Here is a 24,921-nt window from a genome sequence, read left to right as displayed (position 1 = left end):
TTGTGAAAGTGCTTTGTTTAGAGTCAGGTCGCAGGCAGGTGCCATTGTTTGGAACCCACTGCCACACCACACCACCCTCTGCAGCATGGCTGGGTAACGTTTATTTGTTAACCCCGTCCCTGCACGTCTGGGTGTTCCTGACTCTTCCCTGGGTCAAGCAGCCTTGGGGAGCGGTTTGGCTGCTGCCGCCCTGGTAGTCCACAGGGTGAGTCTCCAAGGCAGCAGGGTGTGTCCAGACCAGGCAGTGGTCAGTTTCCAAGGGTATTAGTCCATTTTCGTGCTGCCAATAAAATACCCAAGACTGGGCAATTTACTAAAGAAAGAGGTTTAATGGACTTATAGTTCCACATGACTTGGGGAGGCCTCACAATCATGGCAGAAGGCCAGGAGGAGCAAGTCGCACCTTACGTTGATAGCGGTAGGAAAAGAGAGCACTTGTGCAGGGAAACCCCCATTTTTAAAACCATCAGATCTCATGAGACTCCTTCACTATCACGAGAACAGCGCAGGACAGACCCGCCCCCATGATTCAGTCGCCTCCCACTGGGTTCCTCCCACCACACGTGGGAATTGTGGGAGTTACAATTCAAGGTGAGATTTGCGTGGGGACACAGCCAGACCATATCACCAGCACCTGCTGGATGGCCACGGGGTGTCATGGGGTGGGGTTCCATGTCTTCACTGACGCCAGGAAAGTGCTGCTGGGTAATGGCACCTGGTCACTCAATGGGCTTAGCGTGAGACCCGTGTGGGTGCCGACTTCTTCATCCCAGGGGACCTGCAGGGCTGTGACTAGTGGTCGTCAGGGACCGTGGGATTGGCCCTGAATGCTTGTGTCATGTAGCCACAGGCCCTGGGTGTCAGCGGGCCGTGCGCTGTCTTCCACTGGCCCCATGCAAAGGCCCTTCCCAGCACCTCTGAGTCCTCCCCGTGGTCTCTCCCCTCCAGATGTGGACGAATGTGCCGCAGGGCTGGCCCGGTGTGCCCATGGCTGCCTCAACACCCAGGGGTCCTTCAAGTGTGTGTGTCACGCGGGCTACGAGCTGGGCGCTGATGGCTGGCAGTGCTACCGTGAGTGGGCAGCCAGCAACAGGTTGAAGGTGCCCGGGATGGCCATGCCACTCCCCAGGACCCCACGGCCTGCTTTGGTCGAAGAACAAAGCTTCCTTGTCAATCAGGGGCAGCCCTGCGTATGAGCCCTTGGTGGGCAGAGGGTCAAGGGAGGGCAGGGAGTCCCAGATCCGACAAGGCCTGGGAGCTCCATGTTGCTGCTTCCCACGGGTGTCCCCGGACCCGAGGCTGGCTGCTGGGTGGAGGTGGGGGGAACCAAGGTAGGTGGTGGTCGTCCTAGCCGCCATCCCACATCCCGCGTGGCTGGTCTCATGGCAGGGATCGAGATGGAAATTGTGAACAGCTGTGAGGCCAACAATGGCGGCTGCTCCCATGGCTGCAGCCACACCAGCGCTGGGCCACTGTGCACCTGTCCCCGTGGCTATGAGCTGCACACAGATCAGAGGACCTGCATCGGTGCGCACTGGCTCCTCCCAGATGCCCACACCCCACTCCAGGGACCTGCTGCTGCCCTGGGTCTGGGATCAGTTCCATGCCATGACTTGGAGGTCCTCTTCTGTCTCCCTGAGTCCTGGTCTGGCTGCCTGGGCCCAGGCGGAGTGGTAGGGCAGACCTGACAGAGGCAGCATCCTGGCCAGGAAAGACCCTAGGTGCCCACATCAGCCTGCAGGGCCCATACCCACGGTCATGGCACCCCCTTACCCCGTCAGCACCTCCTCAGTACCGCCCCATCACCTGGGAAGGACCCAGTGTCCTGGGAGTCACACCCCAGACCCTGACTCTCAGATGGAGTCCCCACCCTCTAGCCCCAGTCCCAACACCTTGTTCCCAGCAGACAGGTGGGTGGCCCCAGGACTGTGACATGTGTCCTGTGTGTGTCTGTGTATACGGGACCAGGAACATGCATGTGCATGGGTGCGATTGTGTGGTGGGTGCGATTGTCTGCAGGTGCCATTATTTAGGTGTGCACACGTGAGACTGTGGGCAGGTGCACATGCAGTAGGGCACGTGGGCTGTGTGTGGTCGTATGCAGTTGCATTCAGTTGTGTGTGGGTGGGAGCGTGTGCATGTGCAGGTGCCTGGTACCAGGGGGCCCGTGGTGTGTGCCCACAGATATTGATGACTGTGCAGACAGCCCGTGCTGCCAGCAGGTGTGCACCAACAACCCTGGCGGGTACGAGTGCGGCTGCTACGCCGGCTACCAGCTCAGTGCCGATGGCTGCAGCTGTGAGGGTGAGCACTGCCCTGCCACTGCACAGCTGGGGTGGCCTGGGAGCAGGGCCGCCCTAAGGAAGGACGCGGGGCTGGCTCTGGTCCCCCCGTGGTGGGCATGGGGTCAGTCTGCTCTGCTCTGCTGAGGGACTGTGGGTTCTGGTTGAGCACCCGCTGCATGCAGGGCTGTGGGTGTTGGCTGAGTGCCTGCTGCATGCAGGACTGTGGGTGTTGGCTGAGTGCCTGCTGCATGCAGGGCTGTGGGTGTTGGCTGAGTGCCTGCTGCATGCAGGGCTGTGGGTGTTGGTGGAGTGCCTGCTGTGTGCACGGCTGTGCTGACCTGCTCCCTCCCTCCCTCTAGCCTGAGGTCACTGGCCACTCTCTCCTGGAGCTGGGCCTGTCCCCCTCCCAGCCTGGCCTCTAGCAGGTGTCTGCCATGGCTCTGACCCTGGGGTGGGAGGGTAGCCAGAGTGGCCGCTGCGGCTGGGGGTGAGTTTTACTGGCTGGTTCAAGAGATGAGCCCCTCACCTCTGGCAGGGCCACCAGGGCTTCAGTCCTGCAAACAGGACTTGGTGGGCAGGGGCCTCCCTGGTTCCTCACCCGGGAGCACAGGCCTCAGCGGCTCCGGGTCACCCGCAGATGTGGACGAATGCGCCTCCAGCCGTGGTGGCTGCGAGCACCACTGCACCAACCTGGCCGGCTCCTTCCAGTGCTCCTGCGAGGCCGGCTACCGGCTGCACGAGGACCGTAGGGGCTGCAGCCGTGAGTCTCCCGCCCTCCGAGGAGCACCGGCCTCTGCCTTCTCGAGTTTGCCCCAGCTGAGCCTGCATCCCGCAGGCCTGGCCCGCCCCACCCCCACCTGCCTGGCGTCCTTTGCCCCCTGGCCTCTCTGGGCCAACACCACCTCAGAGGCTCTTGGGCCGCTGGGGACCCACTGGGGTCCTGCCTCTTCCGAGGGCCATGTGGGGACTGAGGACAGTGGGGAGGGGGAAGCTGGTGAGACAGGCATCCTCCTGGAGCCCAGCACCTGTCCTGACCAGGTGAGAGAAGGGACCAAGACCTAAGGTGATGTTGTCCCTGGGACTGATGGCAGCTGCTCCCACCTCTACCCCTCTAGGCCCCAGAGTCCTTAGAGCTGGGATGAGCCTGGGGGCAGAGGGGCAGGGTTCAGGTCCTCAGGGCCCGGAGCCTTCTGTCCTGAGAAGGAGGGTTGGGTGCAGCTGGGATGACCCCTGGGACCAGGCTGAGGAGGTGGGGGTAGTGGAGGCAGTAGGAGGGTGGCAGGGGCCCTGGGGTGGGCTCAGGCCCAGCCCTACCCACTGGGGAGTCGCTGGGGCAGGCAGGTGGGTGGCAGGGGCGAAGGGACCTCTGTGCCCCTGGCAGCCCTGGAGGAGCCGGTGGTGGACCTGGACGGCGAGCTGCCCTTCGTGCGGCCTCTGCCCCACATCGCCGTGCTCCAGGACCAGCTGCCGAGACTCTTCCAGGATGACGACATCGGGGCCGACGAGGAAGAGGCAGAGTTGCGGGGCGAACACACTCTCACAGAGAAGTTTGGTGAGCGGAGCCCAGCCCCTGGGGGCTCCTGCTCGCAGGGCTGGCAGCCAGCGACCCCTCAGGCTAGGCTGCCATCCAATCAGAGGTTGGGGACGTGAGGAAGGACCCCTGCAATGACATGTGAGACCAAGGCCCAGAGAGGTTGAGCCACTGGCTCAGTTTGCACAGCTCATGCGGGCTGAGCCTGGGCAGGACCGGGCTTGCAGCTCCCAAGTTAGGGCTCCTTTTGGCCCCAGCATCTGCCCCCATGTCACCCTTTTGGGGCCCTCATGGGCTGAGGATGCCCCTTATGCCCCTTCCCTGGCGTGAGGATCTGAGCCAGGCCTCTATGCCCACTGAGGCCAGGGGTCAGGCTCTGAACACCCCCATCCTGGTCTGCCCCCCAGTCTGCCTGGACGACTCCTTGGCCACGACTGCAGCTTGACCTGTGATGACTGCAGGAATGGAGGAACCTGCCTCCCGGGCCTGGATGGCTGTGACTGCCCCGAGGGCTGGACTGGGATCATCTGCAATGAGAGTGAGGCGGCTGGGCAGGGGCTGGGGGCCGGGAAGGGGCCTCTGAGCCCCAAGACCTGGGGACAGCCCTTTGAGCCTATTCAGTTTTACTCCTGCCTGCTGGCCTTGGGCAGGGAGATCCGTGCAGATCCATTCATTCATCCATTTGTTCAGTCCTTTGATAAACATCCCCTGACCATCCACTCTGTGCCAGGCACTGTTCCAGGCAGCACGGATTCCCTGGGAACAAGCGAGCCAAGGTGTTTGTCCTTCCTAAATATCAGTCTTCACGGTCCAGCAACAAGCAAGCCAGCAAATAACTAAGACAGCAAGGGCTGTCTGCTGAAGGGTTGAGTTCCTCTAGCTCAGATGGCCGGGGGCCCGTAATCACTGTGAGGCTCTGCCTGTTTGAAAGAGCTGGTTCAGGAGGAGGAGACTGCTGTCCCTGCTGGCGTTCAGAGAAAGGAGTCAGTGATCATTAGTGGTGTCTCCCATGAGCGTGGGCAGGGGCACAAGTGCCATCATTTTATCTCTAGGCAATTCCTTCTAAACCCAGAGCCTCCAACCCTAGGAAGGGGTCTCAGAGTGTCGTGCTGGCTGGTGACCCTGACACTTCCCTGTCACTCTTTGTAGCTTGTCCTCCGGACACCTTCGGGAAGAACTGCAGCTTCTCCTGCAGCTGTCAGAATGGTGGGACCTGCGACTCTGTCACGGGGACCTGCCGCTGCCCCCCGGGTGTCAGTGGAACTAACTGTGAGGATGGTGCGTGCAGTCTCTTCTGGTGCTTCTGGAATTACCCCTGGGCTGTAAGGGAAGTGGGAGGCACCACCCCGTCTTGTCTCCTTCCTCCCACTGGAGCAGGGAAACGGCCACCAAACTTTTCCTAGACTCCCTTCCCTTCCTGCCTCCCGGTCTCCAGAGCTTTAGGCTGTGCTTGAGAGGGAATGAGGCCCTTGAGTGAGAGCGGTGTTGCTTTTTCACTGTTGCTGATTTTCCCAGGGCCTAACTGTAGCAGATGATAAGACTTTACAGAGCAACACTTTTCGAATGGATTCCCTTGGGAGGCAGTAAGGTCCCCGTTCCTGGAAGCATTCAAGTAGAGCTGTGTGATGGCTGGGTGAGGTTTGCAGAAGGGATTACTCAGGGGCCAGTGGCCGCAAGGGATGATGTTGACGTCCTTATTAACTCTGAAGTTTCAGCCTTTCTGGAGGAGTTAGTCCAGAAAATGTTTCCCAGGTGGTTTTCCAAGCTTCATCTTTAAGTCGCCAGACTTCATCATTTCTGCCTCTTTCGCTGGAGAGTGCAGCTAACGTATCACAAAATTTCTGCCTTCGCGAGAGGAAGATAGCCAGCCCTAGAACCTGTGCCCCATGTCCAGGTGGCCCTGTGAGCTTGCCTGGCTGTATGTGCTGTGCTCTGCAGGGCTGGTTGCCTGGTGATTGTGGGGACCCCAGGCAGCTGCACAGGGCTTCCTACCTCTTCCCTGTCAGCGTGCCTCCCTTCCCCACTTTGTCTGCCCTTTGTGTTCTACAGGGGGCTGGGGAACCCCCATATTCATTCCCGGGCACTGCACCCCTGGGATTGTGCTGTACCCTCCAGGCTGCCTGCAGCATCGAGGGGTCACCTCCTCTTCTCTAGGCCTCCACTTTCTGTCTCAGCCTCCGCCTGCCTCTCTGATGAGGACATCTGTCTGTGGGCTCAGGGCCAACCTGGATAACGCAGGGCTACTATGGCGAGCCCTGTTGCAAGAAATGCAACTGTGCCTAGTCTCCAGGTCCTGGGGCATAGTCTCCATGTCGTTATCGGGGCACCTTCAGCTTACTGCTGCCTTCAGTACGAGGAAGAACGTGGGGCAGGACCCAGTCAGAAGGAATTGTTTGGGGAAGAAAGGCGAGGACCTTTCTAGCTCTGGGGCCACCTGTGGCTTGGGCCTGGGACCCTGGCCACTGGGGCCACATGTCCTTCCTGCTTTGAGGTTCTGAGGTCAAGCTTAGTGACTGTCATGGGACAGAAGTCAGGCAGCTCCTGATGGGAGCCAGACTTTGGGGAGAGTGGAGCGTGGGCTTTGTGCATCTCTCCAGTGTGGGCCAAGGAAGGTGCTCCTCCACCCGCCCTTGCCACAGACCCTGGGGGCAGGGGAAGTCGGGGACGGACCAGCCAGGGCAGACAGCCAATCCTGGAGGCTCACCTAGTGCCCTGGTGAGGGCTGCTCCCAGCTCCTGTGCTGAGCCCTGGGCCCCTGAGCATCCTACCACACGGGTAGGACCACATGTGGTAGGCTGGCTGCCACCAAGGTTCTCACGGAGCCCCGCTGCCCCCAGGCTGCCCCAAGGGCTACTATGGCAAGCACTGTCGCAAGAAATGCAACTGTGCCAACCGGGGCCGGTGCCACCGCCTCTACGGGGCCTGCCTTTGTGACCCAGGGCTGTACGGCCGCTTCTGCCACCTCAGTGAGTCTCACTGCCCCTTCCGGTGTCCCTGGTGGCCGCAGCGGGTGGAAGGGATGGTCTGTGTCCTATTACCTGTAGTCTGGGTTGGGATGAGACCATCAGGGCCCAGCCAGGTCACCCACTGGGATGTGGGTCTGGGATCTGCCCTGAGTCTGTGGACTCCAAGCCACATCCTCTCGACGGCAACTGTGCTGGCATCCAGGGCGTCTGGGTGGACGGTCCCCAGCCTCGTGGTGCCTCCCAGCCCTGATGGGTGGGAGGGCTGCAGATGAGGGCAGGGCCAGGCCTTTTGCAGAAGCCTCTAGGGGATGGAGCCTGTCTTGACTTTTGGAGATTCCTGGCAGCAACGCCAAGCTCTGAGTCCCTGGTGGGGTCGCCCATCCCTGGGATTCAGACACTCGGGGAGGGAAGGGGCGGTGGGCTGCAGGGGGAGAGGTGGATGAGGACAGCTCCCTGCATGATCTTGGCTGTCATCCTGGCTGACCCAGGGCTGGTGAAAGTGGTCTGGGAGGGCGGGACTTCAGACGGGAGCCCCCCTCACTGCTCCGTGCGTGCAGCCTGCCCGCCGTGGGCCTTTGGGCCGGGCTGCTCGGAGGAGTGCCGGTGTGTGCAGCCCCACACGAGGTCCTGTGACAAGAGGGATGGCAGCTGCTCCTGCAAGGCCGGCTTCTGGGGCGAGCACTGTCAGGCAGGTGAGTCCACGCGTGGGGCTTGGGGGACGCCAGGGCCGGCTGACCCCACCCACCCCTCTCTCACGCCCTGCAGAGTGTGAGCCGGGCTACTTTGGGCTGGGGTGCCGGCAGGCATGCACCTGCCCAGTGGGTGTGGCCTGTGACCCTGTGAGCGGCGAGTGTGGAAAGCAGTGTCCTGCTGGCTTCCGGGGAGAGGATTGCGACCAAGGTGAGTGGCCGGCTCCTGGGGCTCCCGGCGGTCTCATTGTGGGTCTAGGCTGCCTGTCTGGCTGGAGGGTGGGCTTCAGAAGGGCTGCACAGCTGTCACTATCGGCCTCCTTCGCCTGAGCTCAGGTGGTGCCTTGCCTTGACAGCTTGTCACACAGCAGTGGTGCGGCTGCTAGTCTGAGTCTGCTTAGGGCAGGTCTGCTCTGGGCCTGGCCCAGAGGGGGTTTGGTGCTTCTCCAAACTCCTCCCTTGCCTCGACTGGAACAGACTGTGGGCTTCTCTTGGAGGCTGGAGCAGCAGCTCCCTCCTCACATGTGAGCCGGCAGCAGAGGCTGCCCCTGGAGGTGGTGGTTCCGAGAGTGGTCTGGGCCGCAGCGCCGGCCTGGGGTCGTGGCTGCAGGCCCCTGGATGTGGATGCTGTGGCCTGGGTCTAGCAGGCACAGAGCCTGGGAGCCCCACACTCACATGGCAGGCAGGGGAGGAGGCTGTTAGGAGCTGGCTGGGAGATGGCCCAGCTGGGTCCGTGCTTAGGTATTCCTGGGAGACCCGGCGACTAACTCCCCGAAGTGATTCCAGCCCAGCGTGCATGGGGCTGGGGGCTTTGCCAAGAGGGCTAGGAAGGTGGGGGTATTCTGGCTGCCCCAGCTGGCACTGGCGGGAGGTGCAATGACCAGGACAACAGCATGTGGTCCTGGCCAAGCAGAAAGCTGAGCAAGCTGATCTGCGGCTCAGAGCTGCGGGATGGTCACTCCTCAGTCTCATGACCAGGGTAGGAAATACCCGAGTGTGTCATCAGCCTATGAGGGGAAGGAAGATGCCCTCGGCGTGAGTAACGGAGCTGCCGCAGCGGCCACCGACAGGGCCTGGGCAGGTTGGAGCCTCCCTTGGCGTGGCGCACGCTGTCCACGCCCATTGGCCAGGAGAGACGGGAGCCACGAGGGCCTGCCGTGTGACCAGCATGACCATGTCCTGGGCTGGAGAGAGAACGAGAAGCCCGGTGCCAGCCCCCTCCTCTGCCTCCCTTGGGGCCATACCAGGGGGCGGTCTGGACGCAAGTACCCCCAGCATGGGCCCTTCCCCTCCCCACCTCCATCTGGGGAATGAGAAGGGGCCCGCAGAGGGAGCAACGTCCACCCAAGGACCCACCAGCCAGCTCTTAGGCCACCCTGGTCCCAGCCACTAAGGGTCGGAGCACTCTAGGCCAAGCCTCCCGACCTGGACTCGCAGGAGCTCTGTGGTCTCAGGCCGGCGTGCAGCAGCTCTGAGTGCCCACTCCCCATCTGTGCACAAGCCCTAGGGCTTCATGAGTGTGCAGACGTGGGACTCAGCTCCTCCTGACGCCCTGGCATCCTCTCCCACCCTTCCTCCCACTCTCCTCCCCAAACGTGTACACACATACCTGCACACACCACTTACACACACACACACATGAATGCAGGCAGGCACATGCACACACACACCAGCAGTTCACCCTCCCCGATGCCTGTGACCCTCCTTCCACTCCCCAGTCTCTACACTGGAGACAGTGAGGAGGCCTCTCCAGAGACGCACCTCCACGGCTCCCAGAGCCCCCAGTTCCTGAGAGGAGGAAGGCTCCTGCCCTGCCCCTCCTCCGCTCCTCCTCTGCCCCTTCCCCTCTTTTGTTTAAGAGCCTCTGGTGCTCTGAGGATAAGCCACAGGATGACATCTGAGTGCTGACATAAAGATCAACACCCTTTATAAAGATAACATCCCGTCTTGTTGTTGGGTCTGGAAACTGCTCCTGCCCTGCACTCATCTGCCCCAGTTAGTGGAGGGGGCTTCCCTGAGGCCCTGTCAGGCTGCTTTGACCAGCGACCCCCCAACCCTGTGAACACCGCCCAGTGCCCTAGGGCACGCGGAGTGCCAGGCCTGTAGTCCCAGGGACGTCCCTGTGTCCCTGTGGGCGGGTGCCCCGGGGATGGGCCCTGGTGACAAGGGTTCACCAGTGTGTGTACTCAGGGCCTCAGCGGGGCCAGGCCTGGTGCTTACCTGTATTACCAGCGCTCCTCCCCAGGCTGGGCACAGCCTGGCTCTCAGCCCCGCTGTGGGCCTTCTGACGCGTGGGCTCTGTGGAACTTGGGCGTGCAGCACGGGGTCTCTGTCGACTGCCTTCTTGGGGCTGCTGTGATGCTGTTGTGAGCCCAGGGAGAGGTTTAGTTTGAGCAGCAGGCAGGGCATCACGGTGACTGCGCCTTGCTGGGGGAGGCAAGAAGGCTGCAACCCGAGCTCCCGGCCCAGCCTCATGCTCTGTTGTCCTCACAGGGGAGGCCAAGGCCCGGCCCTTACGGGCAGGGCAGGCGTGGGAGAGTAGAGAAAAGCTCTGCCAGGGAGGCCGATCCAGGGCTCCCAGCACCCACAGCTCTGCCAGGCCATGGGGAGCGGCCCCTGCAGGCCCTCTCCAGGGGTCCTGATCCTCAGCCCCCACGTTCTCTCCCGAGGTCCCCCTTCCTGGGATGCTCTGACTCCCTGGTGTCTGTGCTCCCTGGGGTCTCATTTACCTGCTGGGTGGAGGAGGGGGACCCTAGGCCTCCAGGAGGCCCCCTGCCCTCTCCATTCTAGCCCTATCCCACAGGGAAAGGGCAGTGGCTCTGGGGGTGGAGCGAGTGGGTGCACAGCCTCCCCAGGCCTAGGGCCGAGTCCCTGGAGGGGCTCCCAGCTGGATGTAGGGGAGTGGGAGAGACTGGACCAGCATCGCCAGGTTGGGCTGGGGGCACACTGGCCTGACCAGGACAGGTCCTCTGGTGACTATGGTGGCGGAGGAAGAGTAGGCCCTACCTCGGGCTCCCGGGAGCTCTCCAGGGTCCTGGACAGCTGAGGGATCTGCTTCAGCCTCTCCCAGGCTGCCCCAGCAGCCCTGCCCCTCCCCTCTCCTCCCATCTGTCAGCTCCCCTTTCACCCCTCCCTTGCCTGTTTCTTTGACCTGCCTGGCCACTCTGGGGACCCCAGGTGTGCTCAGCAGCCCCCCAACCCCGGGGCTAGAGCCAGAGCCCATATGGGGAGGTGTGGGAGGCACACTCGCCAGGAGCCCCTAGGGGAAAGGCTCTGGTCAGGCCGCTCCACATGGCGTGGCTGAGGCCCCTCATGCTTCTTCCTGCAGAGTGCCCGGTGGGGACGTTTGGCGTGAACTGCTCAGGCTCCTGCTCCTGTGGGGGGGCCCCCTGCCACGGGGTCACGGGGCAGTGCCGGTGTCCACCCGGGAGGACTGGGGAAGACTGTGAGGCAGGTGAGTGTCAGCTGCAGCCCCAGTTCCACCTCCGTGGGCTGCACAGCTCCGCGTTGATGGGGCCCTGAACTGTGGGGGCCCCAGCCCTGCGGATCCCAGGCCCGCCTGTAGCAGATGTGAGAACTCACAGTGCACTCTCTTGGGGTAGGGAATGGGGGTCTGTGGCTGCCCCACCAAGCCCCTGGGGCCTACAGGCTGCCCTCCCGGGCTGCTCTCCCTCTCCACGTGGCTCCGTCTCTAACAGGCTCAGCTCCTTGTGTTGCCAGCTGAACTGTGCCTGGGGCTCCTCTCCCATGGGTGGGCACCCCGCAGCCTGCAGCCCCAGGAGGCACCCGGGCCCTCTCTCCTCCCCGGGGCAGGCTGAGATGGTAACAGTGGTCCCGCCTCCTCGGCTGTGGCTCCAGGGGCTTTGTGCCATGTTGTGTTTATTGATGTGTTGAGCAAGGGCAGCTTGGGCACTGACTGGCCATGGGGGGTGGTTGCTAGATTGTCCTGAGGGCCACTGGGGGCTGGGCTGCCAGGAGATCTGCCCAGCATGCCAGCACGGTGCCCACTGCGACCCTGAGACTGGAGCCTGCCTGTGCCTCCCTGGCTTCGTTGGCAGCCACTGCCAAGACGGTGAGTAAGCTGGAGCCACCCCTGAGCCTTTGACCCGGGGTAGGCGGCCAGGCCCCACTCACGCTCTCTCTCCTGCCTGTAGTGTGCCCAGCAGGCTGGTTTGGTCCCAGCTGCCAGACAAGGTGCTCTTGTGCCAATGATGGGCACTGCCACCCAGCCACCGGACACTGCAGCTGTGCCCCCGGGTGGACCGGCTTTAGCTGCCAGAGAGGTACAGGGACCCTTGGCTTGCCCTTTGTCCAGACGTCCCTCCTTTCCTAGCCCCTGGAGAGGCCTCCGCCCAGGGCCCCTGAGGACTGGGGGCTTGCATGAGGCAGTGCCCCAGTCCTGAGATGCCCCTGTGCCTGACTTGGCGGTGGTACCCGTGGCCTGCACTGGGGCCTGCTCTGGATGACCCTGAGTTCTGTTGCAGCCTGTGATAGTGGTCACTGGGGACCTGACTGCAGCCACCTCTGCAACTGCAGCGCTGGCCACGGGAGCTGTGATGCCATCAGTGGCCTGTGTCTGTGTGAGGCTGGCTACGTGGGCCCGCAGTGCGAGCAGCGTGAGTCCTGGCCCTGCCTTTGGCTGCGCCCCCCTCCTGAGCACACACACACAGAACCTTTGGCCATGCCCCCTCCTGCGTGCACACACACATATGAAGCCTTTGGCCACGCCCCCTCCTGTGCACACACATGTGTGCACACGCGCACACACATGAACACATACACAAAACCTTTGGCCATACTCCCTCCTGCGCACACACACACAAAGCCTTTGGCTGCGCCCCCTCCTATGAGCGCATACACACATGCACATGCATACACATACACACACACAGCCTTTGGCCGTGCCCCCTCCCGCGCACCCACACACCCCAACACATGCACACGCACACACGCGCACCGTGGCTGGGCTCTGGCCTGGCTTCCTCTGCCTTCCCTGAGCTTTCCCAGCACCCACCACCCCACTCCACAGCCTGGACTAAAGTCTAGCCTGGACTAAACGATGCCCCCGCTGTGCCGAGAGTGCGTGAGGTCCCTGCTCAGCCCAGGGTGCTGCGGGGGTGGGTGCGGGGCTCCTGCCACCTGTCCTGAGTGACCAAAGCTGCCAGGCAGCCCCCCTGGGAATGATGCTTTGCTCACTTGTGCCAGAGTATTGGTCCTCTCACCGACCTGCACCAGGCTCACCTGGAGCTGCAGCAGGAAGGGGAAGGTCCCGTCCCCCACTGCGGGAGGCCTGGCACCTGGGGGATGGAGAAGGGGTCTGCTTAAGACTGAGGCTGGTGTCCCTCCGTGTGTGCCCCCGAGGCTTGGTTGGTGGAACCGGGGGAGGCCTGGGTCGGGTGTCCTAGAGGCGGCCCCTGCAGAGCTCCCGTCCCTAAAGCTGCTGCCTGGAGCTCCCTCAAGCCTCCCGTGGCCCCACCTGGGTGGGGATGAAGCGTGTGAGTGAGCCCAGTCTCCCTTGGGTGAGAAGGGGCTTCTCACGAGCCAGGCCTGTCCCACAGTCCTGGGGATGGCGGCAAGGCCCGGGCACAGCTGGGTCAGGCTCCTGGCCCTCTGACTGATAGTGGGCCGGGGCCGCATGTCTCAGGGTGTCCCCAGGGCCACTTCGGGCCCGGCTGTGAGCAGCGGTGCCAGTGTCAGCACGGAGCAGCCTGTGACCATGTCAGTGGGGCCTGCACCTGCCCGGCCGGCTGGAGGGGCACCTTCTGCGAGCGTGGTGAGCTAGGGCACAGGCGGGGGCTAGGCTGGGTGGACTCCAGTGTGGGCCCCTTCACATCACTGCCCCCTGCCTGCAGCCTGCCCGGCCGGCTTCTTCGGATTAGACTGTCGCCATGCTTGCAACTGCACCGCCGGAGCTGCCTGCGATGCTGTGAACGGCTCCTGCCTCTGCCCCGCTGGCCGCCGGGGCCCCCGCTGTGCTGAGAGTGCGTGAGGTCCCTGCTCAGCCCAGGGTGCTGCGGGAGGGGGTGCCGGGTCCTCCGTAGGAGACTCCCTCCTGTCACCTGTCCTGAGTGACCAAAGCTGCCAGGCAGCCCCCCTGGGAATGATGCTTTACTCACTTGTGCCAGAGCGTTGGTCCTTTTTTGTGGCCACTCTGCTGAGTGGGTGGCCTGAGCCAGAGGGAGGGGACAGTTGGCCACAGCAGTCGAGGGGACCCTGGCAGATCTGCCCAGCTGCCTGTGATCTGCTGCCAACCCCTGGAGTCCTGTCCAACCCCGGCTCTGACCAGCCTTCTCCACCTGCAGCTTGCCCAGCCCACACCTACGGGCACAATTGCAGCCAGGCCTGTGCTTGCTTTAACGGGGCCTCCTGTGACCCTGTCCATGGGCAGTGCCACTGTGCCCCTGGCTGGATGGGGCCCTCCTGCCTGCAGGGTAAGCCCCACCCAGGAGTCCAGGGACCGGGTACTGGCCTCTTGCAGGGCCCAGAGGACACTTGGTGCCTGCGGGAGGGAGGAAGGGGCTGTTAGGACTGAGGACTGTGCCTTTCACCTGTGCCCCTCTCCAGGCAGGGATGGTGAGTCAGGCTGGGCTAGCAGGTCATCCTAGAGGCAGCCCCCTGCAAGGTCCCTGACCCCAAAGTCCAACATGGGGCTGGAAAGCCAGACAGACCCTGTGGGGCCAGCTGGCTGGGGGATGCAGGTTGCTCCCTCTTCCCCGGCCCCAGCCTGCCCTGCCGGCCTGTATGGCGACAACTGTCGACATTCCTGCCTCTGCCAGAATGGAGGGACCTGTGACCCTGTCTCAGGCCACTGTGCATGCCCGGAGGGCTGGGCCGGCCTGGCCTGTGAGAAGGGTGAGTGCTGGGCAGCAGAGGAGGGACATACCCCAGCATGCTTGGTACAGCCCTGTCTGTAGGCCTAGGAGGGCTCTCAGGTCAGGGGGCAGCGCCCTGGGGTGGGGGCTTTGGCCCTTTGTGAGGGAAGCATGAGCCAGGGTCTCCTGGACCCAGGAGGCAGGACCCTCACCCTTGTGCCTGCCTCTGTTCCTGTAGAGTGCCTCCCCGGGCACGTCGGAGCTGGCTGCCTGCACAGCTGTGGTTGCCTCAACAGGGGCCTGTGTGACCCGCACACGGGCCACTGCCTCTGCCCGGCCGGCTGGACTGGGGACAAGTGTCAGAACCGTGAGTGGGGCGGGGCAGCAGGGCAGTCTGGAGGCCCTGCTGAGAAGGGGTGGCATGAGCCTCACTGCAGGGCTGAGGACTGTGCCCGGGGTGGGGCCTCACCAGGGGATCTGTTGTCCTGTGAGTGCAAGAGCTGCCGTCTGAGCCCCAAGGGTTCCTGTTGGGGGGGGCTCAGTCTAGGAAGCTGGCCTGTGGGGACAGACTGCTGCTGCCTTGCCCTGGCAGGGGTGTGTGGCCCTGGCCAGCGCTGTGGTGGGTGGAACGGAGGATGCTTTGGGGCTCGGGGGCCGTTGCTGTTTCCTGCATGCAGAGAGGGGCCCCTTCACCCCTTGTCCTGGAGCCTGTGCTGGCTGGGGGCCTCCTGCCAGTGAGGGGTCTGGCTGTGGCTGCTGTGCCAGCAGGGCCTGGTTCACCCAGCAGGGCCTCAGCCTCTCCAGAGCCCAGACATGCAAGGGCAACACTGCCTCATTCCTCAAAGCTCCAGCCTCCCACCCAAGCCCCTAACACCAGCCCCCTTCCAGCAGGGGCACCGTCCCCACTGCTTGGCGTTCAGCGTGGGCGGCCCCTTGCTCAGGCCGGGAGCCTTGGGTCTGCTGTCTGAGGGAAGCCTGGGCACTCAGCTGGCCTCAGGGCTGTCGCTGGCTCCCGTCGCCTCAGTGCTGAGCCCCGGCTGCCATCTCCCTGCTCCTTCGCCTTCCATGGGGCGGGGCTGCCGGAGGCTGAGCTCTCAGCCCTGTCTTGTCCCTGCAGCCTGTGCCAAGGGCACATTCAGGCCTCACTGTGAGGGGCGCTATGACTGCCGGTGGGGAGCCATCTGCCACCGGGGCCTGCTTCTGCCCTCCGGGGGGGGACTCGAGGTGTGAGCGTGGTGAGCACAGCCCCCAGTTCAGCCAGCACTGGGTGGGTCCTACCCACAGCGTCCACTCTGGGCCTGTCCTGGCCCACAGATCCCCAACAGGCCCCTCCCAGGAAGCCTCCCCATCCCTCATCTTTCTGCAGCCTGCCTGCGGGGCTGGTTTGGAGAGGCCTGTGCCCAGCGCTGCAGCTGTCCACCCGGCGCTGCCTGCCACCACGTCACTGGGGCCTGCCGCTGTCCCCCTGGCTTCACTGGCTCTGGCTGCGAACAAGGTAGGTGCTCCCAAGTCCCCACGCCGAGGAGCGACTGGGTGGGGGGAATCCAGAGAGGCACCTGTTCCTTGATTGGGCTGGGCCAGGACTGACCTTGCCGGTCTGCACCCAGCCTGCCCCCCTGGCAGCTTTGGGGAGGACTGTGCACGGATGTGCTGGTGTCCCGGTGAGAACCCAGCCTGCCATCCTGCCACTGGGATCTGCTCATGTGCTGCTGGCTACCACGGCCCCAGCTGCCGGCAACGTGAGTGCTGCCTATGCCCACCCAGGGGCTCGGGAGTCCTGCTGGGCCCAGTTCCCCTGGTCCCTGGGAAGGCCCTCGTCTGAGGAGGTGGAAGATGGAGGGTGTCGGGGCCTCATAAGAGCTGCCTTGTTGTGTTCAGGGACACTGGGGAAGCCTCCAGCCCCAGCCCCTGCAGCTACCCCCAGCCCCTGCAGCTAGCCCCTCTCCCTGCAGGATGCCCGCCAGGGCGATATGGGCCGGGCTGTGAACAGCTGTGTGGGTGTCTCAACGGGGGCTCCTGTGATGCGGCTACGGGGGCCTGCCACTGCCCCGCTGGGTTTCTCGGGGCGGACTGCAGCCTCAGTGAGTGGCTGGTGGCAGCAGGGCTGAGTGGTGCCTCCTGTGTCTCCGGGGTAGGGCCAGCCAGCCTGCAGGAGGACGGCCCCCAACTGCCCACCTCCCTGCCCTTCAGCCCCCTCTGGCTGGGCCTGGCCCCAGGTGGAGCTAAGCCAGAGGGGCAGCCCTGGCTGCAGCCTTGGGGGTGTCTGTGACACCAAGTCCCCACCAGGCTTCTGCTAGCTCTGTCCCTGCACCTGCTGTGCCCGGCGACCTGCACCATGTCTGCCAGGGGCTTGAGCACAGCTGGGCACAGAGGTCAGCTGGGCAGCTCAGCTGTGGCCAAGTGTCCTGCCAGGAAACAGGCCTTTTCCCTGAGTCGTGCAGGGACTTTCCCCTTCTGGGACCCCAGCAGAGCTGGCGGGGTGGGTGGGGGTGAGTCACTGCAGAGCGGGCGGCAGCGGCTGGACCCCCAGCAGGGCCTGTGGGTGGAAGGGAGATGTGAGGGTGGGTGCATGGGAGGTGGCTGGCCCCACCCTGTCTGGGGCAGACCCAGGGTCCCCTCACCCCATCCCATCCTGTCCTATCCCCTCTCCGGGGTTGACTGGGCAGGGAGAGAAGGGAAGCCAGCCACGCTCACCGCTTCCTCCCTGGCAGCCTGTCCGCAGGGCCGCTTCGGCCCCAACTGCACCCATGTGTGTGGGTGTGGGCATGGGGCGGCCTGCGACCCTGTGACTGGCACCTGCCTCTGCCCCCCGGGGAGAGCCGGCGTCCGTTGTGAGCGAGGTGGGTGCTTACTCTGGAGGGTGTGCTCACGGGCCCTTCAGAGGTGTCACGGATTAGCCATGGGGATGCTGGAGGGTGGGCCCAGCCCAGGCACCCACACATCCTGGCTGCCACCGGCTCCCCACTTGACCGTGGAGCTGAGGCGAGAGTGCTGTAGCTTGTGTTGACTGCGCTGCCCTACTTGGGGGGATGGACCGTCCCACGCCACTCCAGCCCTTGCCTCGACACTCAGCTCCTGAGACTTAGGCCACCCAGTGACCCCATCCTCATCGAGGTGGCCTTGAGGGCCTCAGGTTCCTACCCAGCGCCTGCCTGGCCCCTTGCAGGAGGGATCGGGTGGCTGTCTTCTGCCTGAGGGTGGAGTCCTTCTGGCCCTTTCTCCCAGGCCCAAGGCCCAGGGACCAAAGTGGAGGCAGGTCTAGAGCACAGTCCAGAGTAGAGAGAGGGGCTGGACCCAAGGGACAGGTGTGGTGGCTCCTGCTCCCACAGGCCCAGTCCCCATAAACACAGCCACAGCCTCTTGGCCTGGTGCCACCCTTAGTCTGCATGAAGGGGCTAGCTGCCCCCCACACCAGTTCTTGGCCTTCAGGACCCGTTGGGAGCCTGTGGCAGCAGAGGGTTCAGGATCCCAGGGCCCAATCTCCAGCCGGGATGTAGCCTGGCCCCGCCTCACTCCCAGGAAGGATAGTGCCATTGGGCTGGCCATCAGGCCATCCCGCTGTAACTGCAGGGCCGCAGCTGGCCACCTCTGAGCCCACAGCAGCCCAGCCATGTTACTTATCAGGCCTGGAGGATGTCTACTCACTCCCAGTTGGGAGACAGCTGGTTCACAGTGGGCCACTGCCTCCATGAAGCCTTCCGTGAACCCCTTCCTGCAGGCTGGGCAGGTGCTCACCCAGCGCCTCCATGACTGAGCCACCCTCAGTTCCTAGACCAGGCCTGGTACTTGACAGCCTGAGATGACCAATGAATGAGAGGATGCGGCTGGTGCCACTCCCTGGCATGTGCCTGTCCAGCCCAGCAGGCAGACTAGCACTGACAGGCCTCAGAAAGCATTTGACTGTCAGCCTGTGGGGACACGTCCCCAGAGGGAGCTCAGCCCTCGGCCAGAGCTCCAGGCAGCACCTGCCTTCTGTCCCCAGGCTGCCCCCAGAACCGGTTTGGCGTGGGCTGCGAGCACACCTGCTCCTGCAGAAACGGAGGCCTGTGCCATGCCACCAACGGCAGCTGCTCCTGCGGCCTGGGCTGGACAGGGCTGCACTGTGAGCTGGGTGAGTGTGTGGGGCCCGTGGGACCCCAGCATCCCCTCAGGGATGTGCCCTGGGCTGCCATAGGGTTGGGCAAGGTTGGTGTCTGAGGACTGTCTGCCCTTCCCTCCCTGCCCTGTTTTGTCCCCAGCCTGTCCCCCTGGGCACTATGGAGCCGCCTGCAGTCTGGAGTGCTCCTGCCACAACAATAGCACGTGCGAGCCCACCACGGGCACCTGCCGCTGCGGCCCCGGCTTCTATGGCCAGGCCTGCGAGCACCGTGAGTTGGGGGCCTGTGCAGCTGGGCTGGGGCCCCTTTCAGCCACTGTCCACTCCTCCCATGTGGGTGATCCGGGCTGCAGTGAAGTAGAGAGGTGGGGAGCCAGCAGCAGTGGGGAGGGATGAGGAAGGGCAGGAGGGGGCTTCTCACGGGTCCCCGAAATGGCGAGTTTTACTCACTCTGGGCAAACTGGACATTTCTGCCACCGTGTGCCCTTGTCTCATGGTAACTGGCATCCTTCAGCCTGTCCCCCTGGCTTCCATGGGGCTGGCTGCCAGGGGGTGTGCCAGTGTCAACATGGAGCCCCCTGTGACCCCATCAGTGGCCGGTGCCTCTGCCCCGCCGGCTTCCACGGCCACTTCTGTGAGAGTGGTGAGTGCTTCATGCCCTCTTCCTCTCCCCACCCTGAACCCCCACTCCCTGTCCCCATCCCGTCTGGGTACAGGGCAGGAGGGGGACACTGAGCCCACTGCCCCCACCAGGGTGTGAGCCAGGTTCATTTGGAGAGGGCTGCCACCAGCGGTGTGACTGCGATGGGGGGGCACCCTGTGACCCTGTCACCGGTCTCTGCCTTTGCCCACCAGGGCGCTCAGGAGCCACCTGTAACCTGGGTGAGTCTGGGGTTCTGCTCGGGAAGGGCGTGGATGTCGGTCTCCAACAGTGATTCATACTGACTGGTTGGGCCCTACCTGTGCCAGTCCTGGGCTGGGCACTGTGCCCTCCTATGGCCTCTGCACCTGGCCCATGCCCTCTGCGGGGTTGGAGTCAGCTGCTGGGACATGCAATGCCAAGCATGGCGCTCCTGCTGGAGTCTTAGGCCAGGCTCTGCCCTGTGGGTCCCACAACGTCCCAGGAAGGCCATGGTCATGGGAGGGGTTCTGGCTGGGTGGGAAGACTTCCCTGGATGTGGGGACATCGAGGGGGCTGTGGCCCTTCCGGCCCAGGGGGCCCTACCTGAGGATAGGAGGGACTCACCTGAGGATTGGAGGCGCTCACCTGAGGATTGGAGGGACTCACCTGAGGATTGGAGGCGCTCACCTGAGGATTGGAGGCGCTCACCTGAGGATAGGAGGCGCTCACCTGAGGACTGGAGGCGCTCACCTGAGGATTGGAGGCGCTCACCTGAGGATTGGAGGGGCCCTGCTGCTGGGGCTGCATACCTGGCCTTGTGGCTCTCAGACCTGTTGTGCCCTGAGGGGCATCCCTGACCACTGGCTCCCGTTTGCCCTCCTGGGGCAGGGCAGGAACACAGTGGTGACTCTGGGTGTGTGCCTGGGGCCTGGGCTTTCTCATGCAGGAGCTCACTGGCTGCAGAATGTAGCTGAGGAAGGCAGGGCAGGGACTGTTTACTCCTCAGGGGAAACCGAGGCCCAAGGTCTTAGCTTCCACACACACCCAGGTGGAAGGCTTCGCTCCACCTGGGCTCTGCTGGGGTCCCCTAGGCCCAGGGTCCCTGGCGCAGGAAAGCAGGGATGATGCTCAGGTTTGTCTCCCACCCCCTCCGCCTTGCAGATTGCGGAAGGGGCCAGTTCGGGCCCAGCTGCACCCTGCGCTGTGACTGCGGGGGTGGTGCCGACTGCAGCCCTGTCAGTGGGCAGTGTCACTGTGTGGATGGCTACATGGGGCCCACGTGCCGGGAAGGTGAGCTGGGCTCCCTGGGGAAGGGCGCGAAGGCACCATCCCCGCATCAGCATCAGCTCCACCCTGGCCGGGGACCCCTGTCTCACCCACTGCAGAGTTGGCCAGGTCACCCTATGGTTATTCAGTCATAGTAAATGTCATCTGTCCCCACCCGGTACCCAGAGTGTCACTTGGCTTCTGATGGGTGGAGTGTGAGCTTCACGCTCGCTTAACCAGAGGACGGGGTGGGCTATGCTGCCAGCCGGAAACGGCGTTCCCAGCCCCAGCAGCTACAAGGGTGGGGTGCAAACTGCACCGGCGGCCTGAAGAGCGTCATGACCCCGTGGCTGGGCTGGACTATCCACAGTGTGGATGCATGCTGGCTATCCCTGCCCCTGCTGCCCCGCACACACACGCACCAGGGTGTGAGGGTGTGTCTGTGCACGCATATGCAAGTGTGAGCAGCAGGGTGTGTGCATGTGTGCCAGTACATGTGTGTGGCATCCAGTGTGTGCCAGTCCATGCCTGCAGTCCTGCACTGGCAGCAGGTGCCTGTGTGTGTCAGTGCCTGTGTGTGAGGTGTGCATCAGTGTGTGAATGTGGCCAGTGCGTCTGTGCAATGGTGCCCGCATGTGCTGCAGGGGGCAAAGGCATGTGTGCCAGGCATGTGTGAGCGTGCACCAGCACCTGTGTGAAGGTGACTCCTTAGCGCCTAAGCCCTTGAGGCTGTCCTGGAATGTGCTCTCTGCCTGCAGGCAGTGCTTTTGGGATGCCCCCACCCCTCTGGCCAGCTCAGACTTTGCTGCCCGCCCCTCCGAACCGTGTACCCCGCAGCAGTGTTGGGACAGGTTGTCTCTGCAGAGGGAAGTGAGAGGCAGGCTTGGGGCCCGTGCAGGGCAGGACATGTGGGCGGGGCAAAGGCCGGGCGCCAGGCTACCTACGGGCTCTGCCTTTTGGCTAACTGGGGATTTCACACTTGGGGTCCTCGACTTGGAGGCCCCCAAATCGTCTTGGCTTTGTGTATGTGTGCATCTGTTTGTGCCTTTCTAAGGCAGTCCTGGCTGCAGATTGTTCAGAGCCTTAAGACAGGCGAGCCCCGATCTCGGTGGGGTGGAGCGGGGCGGGGCGAGGAGGGGCGGGGCAGCAGCCTGTGCGCTGGTGCAGGGGACAAAAGGCTATCCGGCAGCGGTATCTAGTGGTCAGATGTGGTACTGCACCGCCGGCTGCCGGGCACCTGGGCTGCGTGCTGGGGGCAGTGCCTTGACGTTGAGCTGGAGGCCTCAGGAGCCTGGGGCCTCATGGGCAGGGTCTTGCTGGGCATGGGGAGTCCTGGGTCCCGTGCTCTCCCCTGGAGTGGACTTGGCTTGGCATTGGGTAAAGCCCCTGAAGTTACAGGTAGCGGGGACTTGGAGGGGCTGAGAGCTTTCCTTTGGGGAGAGGGAGAGCCCCTGGCCGCCCCCGTTCCTTCCCTGAGTGCAAAGGAGTGAGAAGGGAAGGAGGCTGTGTGGGGAACGTGAGGTCCTTCAAGCCTGGATGGGGTCATGCCTGGCTGCACTCAAGGCTGGGGGTACTAACGTGGCTTGCCCTCTCTCCCCTCCAGGTGGGCCCCTCCGGCTCCCCGAGAACCCGTCCTTAGCCCAGGGCCCAGGTAAGGGGTGTGGGGAATGCCTGTGGACTTGCCAGAAGGGTGGCTTATGGCAAAGTCAAAGCAGAGTGCTTAAGTATAATCTGGGCCCCACAGGGCAGCAGCTGCACCCGGGACCTTGGGCCCCAGGAATCTGGAGCTCAGAGACCAAGGCCAGGGCCAGAGCTGGGAAGGACAGGCTGGGAAGGACGGGTGGGTGGGCCCCGCCCCCGCCCCCGCCCCCGCCCCCGCCCCTCTCCACCCCGCCCCGCTCTGCTGGGGTGAGCTGCTGAGGGGAGGGGTGGGAGGGGAGGTGCCAACCCAGAACCCAGTGTTTTGGGAGCACCTGTCCCGCCCTGGACTGGGCCTCCTTTCTCCTTTTCCCCAGTAGCCACACTGCCCGCCTCCAGCAGACCCACATCCCGGAGCAGTGGACCAGCGAGGCACTAGCAGAGGCGGCCCCTTGGAGCCCGCCTCTCCATTCCAGCCAGAGGGGACCCAGGCCTTTGGTGACTACTGAGGACACTTCATGGGCCCAGAGCTCTTGGTACTGCCCTTCCTCTGAGGGCCGTGGAGGGCTGTGGACAGCCCAGCAACCTGTTGCTCTTGGAGGCTGGTGTGGCATTGAGGAGGGAAGCCTTGCATGGCTGCTGGAAGAGAGGCGCCACCTGGCCTGGCTCTGCAGAACCCAGGGGCACGCTCTGGGCCTGGGCTGAGAAAGCCCCACTCTCCCTGCGGCTCTGAGTCGGGCCGAGGACAGGTGTGGGCGCCAGTGTGGGCGCAGGTGCAGGCACAGGGCCACTGTCCTCCAGGCAGGCTTTTTGGTGCTAGGCCCTGGGACTTTAAGTTGCCCAGCCCGTATTTATGTAAAGGTATTTATGGGCCACTGCACATGCCCCCTGCAACCCTGGGATCAGCTGGAAGCTGCCTGTCATCTCCTGCCCTATCCCCAGAAACCCTGATTCAGGTCTGCAGGGTTCTGCAGGCTCACCAGGCTGCTGGCTCCGGTACCATGTAAACCCAGGAAGGTAAAGGAGCAGGCAGCCTCCTCGTGGCCTGTGTGTTTGCTGCGTTACGTGGACTCTGTGTGGGCTCCTCCCTGGGGCCTGGCCAGGATAAGGGTGCACACAGGGACCTCTCAGTGTACCTGGGACCCTTTGCAAGGGTGGGGGTGCCACACAAGTGAAGAAGTTGGAACTCATCTCAGTTCCCGGTGCTACTGGGGAGAGCGCTGGGGCTGCATTCATTACCACTGAGACACCCTGAGACCCAGAGAGTGGCTGGCCCCGAAGAATGGCCCAGGGGGAGGAAGGCTGGTGTGGACGGGCAACCTGGACTGAGGCCGAACTCCCTTGGGCCCACCCCACCCACCGCTACCTGAGCATCAGCAGTTGGGGGGAGGGCAACGTCACAGGGACAGGGGCGGGGACTCCCTGGGTGAGTACAGGCCGACCCTCCCGAGCACCTGGCACTCATGGGCTGAGGCTGATGTCTCCTGGAAGAAGGGCCCAGAGTGGACGGTAGAGGCAGAGGGTAGAGGCGGTGGCTGGGGATTCCTCTGCAGGGTGGGGTGGCCAATGGAGAGGGCTGCACTCAGACTGCAACACAGGATGCTCTCTTCCTTGAGAAGGCCCCTTTAGGGTCTGGGCTGCTGTCTGCCATCACTCTAAAACCAGCCAAGGTAGCTGAGGCCCCAGGGCAGAGGATTTCACCAGCAGCAGGAGGAGGAGTCCAGTGAGCTTGGTTACTCACAGACGGCAAGGGAGCTGTCACAGAGGAAGCCGACGAATGGACTGCCATGGGGAGACTTTGAAGTAAAACAGTGATAAGGGAGGGCAAGATGGTGGGGATGCAGGAGCAGCAGACAGAGAGAGATGGACTGCGGTGCAATGGAGTGTGGAAAACGCACACCTGGAAATGAAGCATCCAGCAGATGGGGTGAGTGGATACAGCCCAGGAGATTCTCCCAGTAATAGCAGGGAGGCGTAAAGAGAGACAACGTACAGAAGATAGACGAATGGAAATGGGTAAGGGAGGTGTTCATTCACCTCCATCTAACTGCAAAACACAAAAATAAGAAGTCATTGACATGAAGCAACGAGGACCAAGACCTTCTCAGATCTAAAGGTGAATGATCTCAGTCAGACTGGAAATGCACAAGGTGGAAAATAACAAAAAAGCCGTAAGACCTTGAAGAACATCCATGTCAAAGATAAATTCTAAAGTCCCAGAGAAAAAAGAATGGGAATCGAATTGACCTCAGACTTTACGCGAGAAACACGGGGAGCCAGAAAACTGTGATGTTCCATCCTCAGAGTTTGAAGGAAATATTTGAAGCCTGAATTTTATGTCCAGCTAAACTATCAAGGGCATGCAAAGTCCATGTTATTCTTAGGCCTTCAAGGCCTCGGCCGTTTTTCCACAGAAAAGCCTGATTTGAAAATGCTCTTAGAGACGTTCTCCAGCCCGAAGAGAAAGCAGCCAGGAGGGTGCGCTGAGATATTCAGTCACCACAGTTCCCAGATGGCCTAGCAATTCAGAGAATCAAAATATCCCCATTACTCCCCAATGGGAACGCCCGACAGTCTCAGCATGGTGTGAGGGTGTGGACAGGGGCAGGTGCCAATCACTCATCCCGCTCAGTGAAGACACATGTTCAGCTACAGGAAGCCGTGAGGCAGGCTGAGCTGCTGCCCACCCGGAGGAAATCCCAGCTACCCAACCGCAGTCAGGAACGGAGGAGAATGAAGCAGAATAACTAGAAAACGGGCTCACGGATCCTAATGTTAACGGTTACAAATGACGATGGAAAAACAAACTCCTGACCGTATATTATATAGTTTCAAATAGGTAGAAGGAGGATATTGGATGTTCTCAACACACATAATAAATGTTTGAGATGATGCTATGCTCATTACCCTGATTTGATCACTAGACACCCCATGTATCAAACATCACTGTGTATCCAATGAATGGCTATAATTATCGTCAATTAAAAACATTAAACAGACTAGACTGCATTAAAAA

The 24,921-nt window shown here is 62.8% G+C and overlaps 1 protein-coding gene across 1 annotated transcript in view; it reads left to right on the top strand.

Annotated features, from left to right (window-relative positions):
* MEGF6 (multiple EGF like domains 6) overlaps nt 1-24,921 on the top strand; it is a 119,044-nt gene extending 94,123 nt beyond the window's left edge. Inside the window, 31 exon segments of the mRNA XM_033195807.1 lie at nt 949-1,071; nt 1,390-1,527; nt 2,185-2,304; nt 2,923-3,045; nt 3,667-3,837; nt 4,224-4,238; nt 4,241-4,354; nt 4,966-5,094; nt 6,654-6,782; nt 7,340-7,474; nt 7,548-7,682; nt 10,800-10,925; nt 11,412-11,543; nt 11,626-11,754; nt 11,956-12,087; nt 13,116-13,244; nt 13,324-13,452; nt 13,774-13,902; nt 14,195-14,323; nt 14,522-14,650; nt 15,650-15,778; nt 15,891-16,022; nt 16,236-16,364; nt 16,995-17,123; nt 18,266-18,394; nt 18,522-18,650; nt 18,894-19,022; nt 19,133-19,261; nt 20,163-20,291; nt 21,871-21,918; nt 22,283-24,921. Coding sequence (XP_033051698.1) covers nt 949-1,071; nt 1,390-1,527; nt 2,185-2,304; nt 2,923-3,045; nt 3,667-3,837; nt 4,224-4,238; nt 4,241-4,354; nt 4,966-5,094; nt 6,654-6,782; nt 7,340-7,474; nt 7,548-7,682; nt 10,800-10,925; nt 11,412-11,543; nt 11,626-11,754; nt 11,956-12,087; nt 13,116-13,244; nt 13,324-13,452; nt 13,774-13,902; nt 14,195-14,323; nt 14,522-14,650; nt 15,650-15,778; nt 15,891-16,022; nt 16,236-16,364; nt 16,995-17,123; nt 18,266-18,394; nt 18,522-18,650; nt 18,894-19,022; nt 19,133-19,261; nt 20,163-20,291; nt 21,871-21,918; nt 22,283-22,344 — 3,770 coding nt within the window. The 3' untranslated portion in view covers nt 22,345-24,921.

Source organism: Trachypithecus francoisi, unplaced genomic scaffold (genome assembly GCF_009764315.1).
Source record: "Trachypithecus francoisi isolate TF-2019V2 unplaced genomic scaffold, Tfra_2.0 Contig01621, whole genome shotgun sequence".
NCBI lineage: Eukaryota > Metazoa > Chordata > Mammalia > Primates > Cercopithecidae > Trachypithecus > Trachypithecus francoisi.
The sequence above is the reverse complement of the archived record's forward strand: the minus strand, read 5'-3'. Positions and strand labels throughout refer to the sequence as shown.